We start from the raw sequence: 7500 nt of genomic DNA, 5'->3' as shown, positions 1-7500 counted from the left end.
ATCCTGGATGAATAAAGTTATCCAATCCAATATACATACACATACACACAACCACCCAACACACCCCCCCCCCACACACAGAAGACGCACATTTCTTACGTATTGATTATTGTTATACTGACAATAAAAGCATTCAATTAAATATAAATGCTGACAGCAGCCATTTAAGACAGACATCACAGGACAGAATGTTAAACAAACTGTTAATATTTTGGCTAGGAAAGACAATTATCACAGGTCCTACTGGCCGATATACAAGTTCTGAAATGGTCAACAAACCACAGAGGACACTGAATGCAGGAAGAAGTGTGCAGAGGTCACCTATAGTCAACATGACTGTTTTGTATTTTTCTAATATTCAAAGAAAGTGTGGGAGGAAGAGGGTTTTAATTTCTTACCTATCATCAGTAATGCTGGCAATGTGGCGGCCATCGGGGCAGAAACTCACAGAACGCACCCATCGGTCATTCGACCCTCCAGCAAAAATAGGTGAAGGCGGAGGAAAGAGGTGGCTTCAGAAATACAAAATAAGCATATAATTATACTACAAACAATTTATGTGTCCTTAAATAATCTTTTTATTGATGTATTTGAAAAATACAAGTAGCGAAATATACAGTACCATATTTTTACACCTATAGGATGAAAGGCCTAAACTGGCCGCATGTTGTTTTTTTACCCGTAGATTAGCTGCTTTGGCCCAAAGGGCGCTAGTATGACATGCTAGCGTATGTTATGCTAACGTATGTTATGATAGGGCAGTGGTTCTTAACCTTATTGGAACTGCCGAACCCCAGCAGTTTCATATGTGCATTCAATGAACCCTACTTAAGTGTTAATTAAAAATGACTTTTTTTTCGTGATCATCTGATCATTGATAGGGACTACCACTGAGCCCTCGGCCACTGTGACGCTCGATAGTCGTGCTCGAACAATGGAAACCAAAAGACATTGAAAAAGAAAGCGACTATGGTGAAAGTAGCACATGTCAAACTTTCTTGAGACCAAGGGAACTAGTGTAATGACTTCACGTTAGTCCTCAAACATCCAGTTGTTATAAACATGGGATAAAGATATCACCAGTATGATTCCATCTTAAAGTTGTGCACTTTAAGGTCGCCACAATCTACAGACAAAACTCAAACAATTAACAATATATGCCTTGTGAAAGTATTTGTCGTTCTTAAAGTTTTCATAAGGATATAAAATTAATTTATTTGTCAAGAACCAACATCAGGTGAGACACAATCGTGAATTAGAACAAAATGTATCGGATACTTGCACCATGCACTATGCACTAAGCACCATGCACTGTTGCACCCCACCTTGGAAGAATTAAACGCCTCGCCCCTCAATCCCAACCGAAAAATAGTATTTTTCAATGTAAGTATATTTCTGCATAACTCCCTAACAGTGAGTGCCCCACATCTATCCACCGAGTGATTGTGCTATTACACTACGTACCTACGGTAAGATGGAGGCACCCCGAGCATGAAACAGCAGACACAAATAAGTCTACTCCCATCTGCCCAGTCTGAGCACGTTTCACAAAAGTAAGATGACCGTGCCCCGAGCGAGCGAGCAGTTTCAGTGTTTTGTGTTTTAGGTAGACACGTTTTTTTTCATGAATTTCATTCATGGGCGTCTAAATAAATTTTGTTTGCCGTTTCTGTTTATCTTTTCTCAGTTTTGAAATAAATGACCATATGTGCATGTTTGCTTGCACAGTTGTTCGAGCTTTTGCCAAAGCATCATTTCTGTGGAGCCACATGGCAACGACAGTGACTCTGACAACAAAGAGAGGGAACCCACCGTTTTGGATAAAACGCTGGGTTCCGTTGCCTTTTTAAAAACGTGTTTTAGCGTGTGTCCGTATGCCTGAGCTGGTGTATGTTTAAGCTGATGTATGTTTAACCTGATGTATGTTTTGCCATGCGTGGCTGTGCCTTTAAATGCGGTGCGTCCTGAGTGCGTGTCAAATACAGAAATAGCACTCGTTACTGAATTTAAATAAGGTGCGCCATATAGTCGTGTAAATACGGTACTAAATATTTTTGGCCAAAAAAACTAAGATTGAAAATTAAAAGACTGCTGTATTTATGATCTAATCTTACCCCAGCTCAAGAAGAATGGTGGCCTTGTGGTGATCCCAGACAATGACCCGTGTGTCATAGGAGGCAGTGGCCAACAGTGCCCCATCTGGTGAAAACTCACAAGACACCACATCATTGTGGTGGCCCTCCAACTTCTGGATTAACGTGTATTTATCCATGTTCCATAAAAAAACCTGCAAGTTGAAGAAACGTGTTAAAAACAAAGGAATGATGAATTTGTTTATTTGTGCTATCATACTTCTATATATATATATATATATATATATATATATATATATATATATATATATATATATATATATATATAGATATATATATAGATATATATATATAGATATATATATATAGATATATATATATATATATATATATATATATATATATATATATATATATATATATATATATATATATATATATATATATAGATATAGATATATATATAGATATATATAGATAGATATATAGATAGATATATAGATAGATAGATATATATATATATATATATATATATATATATATATATATATATATATATATATATATATATCAGCTAGAAATCAAAATGCAACATTGCTATAAAACATTACGTATCTTTTTGCTGACATGCCTATCATGTATCTAACAGAATATTACTATTCGTCTCAAACTAGACTTCTAAACTTTATACAAGCCTTAAATAAGTATTGAAAAAAGCTACACATTACTAAATAAATACTAATATTCTTTTAACTAAATAGAAAAAATAAAACAAGTAGTAACTTAAGGTAACATAATGTTACTCCACTGGTTTCCCCTTTCAGAGTTTTAGTTCTCTCTGTTTACAATAGGCTCGAACCTCCGGCAGAAGCCTACGAAGAGAGACAGATACTGCAAGAGAAAAGAATATTTTATGGCCAAAGGGTTGACACCTCTGGCTAAGTATACATATGCACCCACACAACCATGCACTCTCTCAAACACAACACAATGATATTTTGAAAACTAGGAACTGCATTGATCATATTAGTGGGCATGGAGGAAATGCCTGGTGATGACAACACTAATGTTTATGTGCACAATTCAATATTTGCTACAAGGCCTGACTTGCGATTTTGTTGACTACGTAGATTAGTAATGTTTATTCTAGTATTTAATTAAAGTGCAGGTTAAGTATCATCACAATTAAAAAATAAAATAAGCTCAAAGCAGCAGTTATAAAAATGCAGAACATAATGTTTTATGGATTATGTAAGATTTGCTTTTTAGATTTTTAGGTATTAAACTAAGCAACAAAAAAAATTCTGTTCATAAACAAGAATCTATTCAACATCTGAAACAACCTGGCTGCAGCGAACAGAAAATATACACCATATTTTCACACCTATGAGGAGCACTGTAAAGTCTAAAATTTTCTCTAAAATGGACGGGTCACCCAATCAGTCGGTCCGGCTAGTTTATGCACTAAATTAAAATTTTGTATGACCCTGACTGACCTCTTGACTGACAGGTTTCCTTTCTTGCCGACACGCTTCTTATTGCGATCAACCCAGCGAACATTCATCCTAAAAATAGCCTCCCAGATAATTCCAAGCATTATGGTAAATCCAGTCATAACATCCCAGACGAGTGGCAAGGCACTTGACTCGGAGCTCTTTTAACCTTCCATACAAAGAGGAGCAGGCAAAAATCGCACGCGTTATGTGACAATTTGGAATGGATTGTCGATTCCTGGGCCAAAGTGCCGGGGAGCACTGTAGTTTGAGCTTTCGTCAAAGATGACATTCCTATTACTAAACCCCATGGCGATAACCTGACCCTGACAATGAGACAATGGGAACCTAGCACTGTTGGTGAACACGCACACTTGGCTGAACTCTATATGTAGGGTACAGAAAATTAGGATTTTGACAGATTTGTAGATGTTTGAATACTTTGACTTATATTTTCACAAATAAATTAGCCTTTTTTTTATTAACACAACAGAAAATACACCCGCAACTGAGACGGTGCACTTTCAAGTGGGGTGTCCTATAGGTGTGAAAATTAGGTACTACATGGATTATACTGACATCAACTACAAAACATCTAACCAAATGGCAAAACTGGGTCTAATATGTGAAGCTAGATGGTAAATCTACTATTTTGAGATAAGTGTGATAAGCAGGGATGTAAAGGAGGGACTGAAGGACAGAGGGAGTAATTGATGATCAGTATAATGATAGTTTTTAAATGAAATTAATAAAATAAGAGGAACTGCAACAGCAGAGATAGACAGACACGGAGCAGCACCTACGTAGATTGACCTTGCGGGTCAGTAGCCAAGCTGCCCCAGGCAGGCCTTTGGACAATGTGCATCCGTGGTTTGCACCGGCTGCTCAAAATGTCAGCGCGGCGCTCCCCTCAAAACCAATCACACACTGAGCTCTGCCACCACCTGTGACAGGGAGAGCAAGACACACACACTGTAGGGACACACAACCTGTCAAAGCTACGAATAACTGTCATGATGCATTCATGATGGCTATTAAAATTCCATAAACTCTTCACCATGTTTTGAACATGAAAAGATAGCAGAGCTGCCAACCTCCGTCGACCCCATTTCAGGAGTACCCTTGTCTCATTTCCGGAGTTTTTCCCGGAGTGAATGCCATTCACGCAAAATCGATATAAAATGTAAAACTAAATAACGTATATCAATTTAAATCAAACTGTTATTATCATGTTTTTAAATTAATAGAAAGTGTTTTGGCAAACTTTTAAAAAAGCATAATGAAAATAAGTATAAAAAGTCAACATAGTATAATTTGTTGATCATTTGTTGGCAAATTCAAATTAATAAAATTACATACCACAACATTAATATCAGATATTCAGACAGTCACTTGCATGTTGAGCAATGCGCAAATGTCGGTCCTTTTGGAGACGGTTTCAACATGGGATATTTCCTCGAATACGAACGAATAAACTTTTGCGAGTGTCTGGGTTTCTTATTAGAAGTTACATCCAAATTGTAATCATTTTGCGCTTATCCCAAGCAGCCATATTGATAAGACTTACCAGAGCTGTGTACAGTCATACCTTGAGATATGAGCTTAATGCATTCCGGGACTGAGCTTATATGTCGATTTGTTCATATTTTAAATCAATGTTTCCCATAGAAATTAACTAAAAACTAAATACAAGTTAATTTGTTCCTGCCCTCTGGAAAAAAAAAACACCAAACAATAGGATATTACAATGGAAAAACATTTTTATTGGATGTAATTCACCATCTATGAACAGAGTAATAACTGGTGGTTATGATGTATAAAAATAAAATGACACATAATACAACACGGAATTCGAGAAAGAGACTTGACAGATGTGCTTGTAATATAACAAACTTTAAATTTAACTTAAATGAACTTAGATTCCTATACACACTTTAAAACAGTGGTCTCAAACCGGTCCTCAAAGGGCCGCAGTGGGTGCAGGTTTTCATTCCAACTCAACAAGGCTACCCTTTGCAAGTGCAATCAGTTAATTAGATTCAGGTGCTACTTATTTTAAAGACACCTGATTGGTTAAAAGGTCGGCACTGGATCCGTTGGAACAAAAACCAGGACCCACTGCGGCCCTGTGTGGAACCGGTTTGAGACCCCTGCTTTAAAAGTTTTAATCTTACGTTACACTAAATTTAAACCTTGTGCAATAACCAAGACAAAGAGGTTAATGTATTTCACCGCTCAGTCATGTGTACACTACTCGTTTTTTGATTATTTCGTGATTAAGTTTGATTGTCATCATACGCCTTTTCTTTGCACTACCCCTCATTGCACCGTCTAGCTTTGGATCCATTGTTTCCCCTAATTCTGCACTAACGCAAAAAACTGGGAAAAAAATACAACGCTCCACCCAGTGCTCGTAAAGATCTTTGCACGAGGGAGATGCGGGGAGAAAGGGAGTGTGCTGAAATCATAAGCAGCTTCTAGTGGTTGTCTCGAATGCTTGTATCTCAAAATTTTACTGGTATATCAAATTCCTCGTATGTCGAGGCACTCGTGTGTCAAGGTATTACTGTACGACTATCTCTTCTGGAAGAACCCCGGAAATTATAGGGTTTGTTTAAAAAAAAAAAAAAAAAAGACTGGTGTAGTCTGCTTTAATAATATTTCTCTTATGAAAGAAACCAAAATGTTAAAGTGATAGTGGCTACGTATGCAATCGATTCCAAATAGAATGCCACGCTTAAGTCGCACAAGACGAATCACATGTCAGAACTTGTAACTCGTGTTACCAAATTCACCCAGTTTACAGTGTATGCTGAAGCCGTAGTGATGTTGTGAATTTCGAGGCATTTAAACTGGTACGTTTCCGAAATGGCTGCTTCAAAAAAAATAAGTGACAATTTTTGGGGATTTCAAGAGTTTAGGGAGGTTGTCTGAAGTTGGCAGCTCTGAGATAGCATGTTAGCATATGCATAGATTTGGTCCATATGCTCAATCAGTCACAAATTACTGGAATTATCCATTTTTATTATGAACCAAATGATATTACATTTTTAGTTTAGTTTAAATTGTCATACATGTTTAACACTGTGAATGAAACATTTGATCTTTTTGCTTTGGCTTTCATCATTTTAATTCAGACTAAATTATATGTAGGTAAATGTGTGTGCAGTTTGTTGTGAGTTCTGCAAAATTCAGTATATCAAAAGCTTCTCCACAGTAGACAAAACCCAACTAAATCTAGATGCAGGTTCACTAGTCTTATAACAATAGGCACTCACTTTTAGTATAAATATAGGTCAACAGGAAGGGGATGGGTTGAATTTCATTCTAGTTTCATTGAGCATCGCAAGTCACAAGTAATAACACAACATTCAGCTAGCAAATCATTTCAAAGTGAATTAAGAGGAACTTGTTTACGTACTGCTTTGCCTGTGCCGACTGAGCACAGGATGGATGAGTCAGGGGAAAAGGCACTGCAGTAGACCCAATTCTGGTGACCACGCAAAACTTTTACCATGTTACCTAAATAAACAAGTCACATTGTCAGGAAAAATGCATTCACTGTCAAAATTAATGTCAATATTTTTCTTTTTCCAAAAACTTGTACAATGAAGTAAGAGCATCTACCATTTGCAGTCCCTAAAAATTGGTACACCAGCAAGATTACTATCTATGCAAAACAATGGATTTTAAATAATAAAACAAACTACATATGTGAGCTTTCTGCTTTAAAGGCAAAGACAAAAGATTTACCAATCCTTCCTAATGGAAAGAATCTGGTTTAAAAACATGTTTTCATTTTTGTGATGTGCAATCATTGAGAAATATTCATCTATTTTTTTAACCGCTTTATCCTCACTAATGTCACGGGGGGTGCTGGAGCCTATCCCCGCTGACTTAGGGCCAGAGGCAGG

General features: G+C 36.8%; 1 protein-coding gene across 5 annotated transcripts in view; it reads right to left on the bottom strand.

Moving 5' to 3' along the window:
• The window catches only part of wsb1 (WD repeat and SOCS box containing 1), a 50275-nt gene that overhangs the window by 29195 nt on the left and 13580 nt on the right, over positions 1-7500 (bottom strand). For all 5 annotated transcript variants that reach the window (XM_077722129.1, XM_077722132.1, XM_077722131.1 and 2 more), the window contains exons 5-7: positions 7008-7108; positions 2115-2287; positions 399-512 (exon numbers count right to left, since the gene is read on the bottom strand). In XM_077722129.1, the coding sequence (XP_077578255.1) occupies positions 399-512; positions 2115-2287; positions 7008-7108 (388 nt within the window). The remainder of the gene's footprint in view (positions 1-398; positions 513-2114; positions 2288-7007; positions 7109-7500) is intronic.

This window comes from Stigmatopora nigra, chromosome 8 (genome assembly GCF_051989575.1).
Source record: "Stigmatopora nigra isolate UIUO_SnigA chromosome 8, RoL_Snig_1.1, whole genome shotgun sequence".
Classification (NCBI taxonomy): domain Eukaryota; kingdom Metazoa; phylum Chordata; class Actinopteri; order Syngnathiformes; family Syngnathidae; genus Stigmatopora; species Stigmatopora nigra.
The sequence above is the reverse complement of the archived record's forward strand: the minus strand, read 5'-3'. Positions and strand labels throughout refer to the sequence as shown.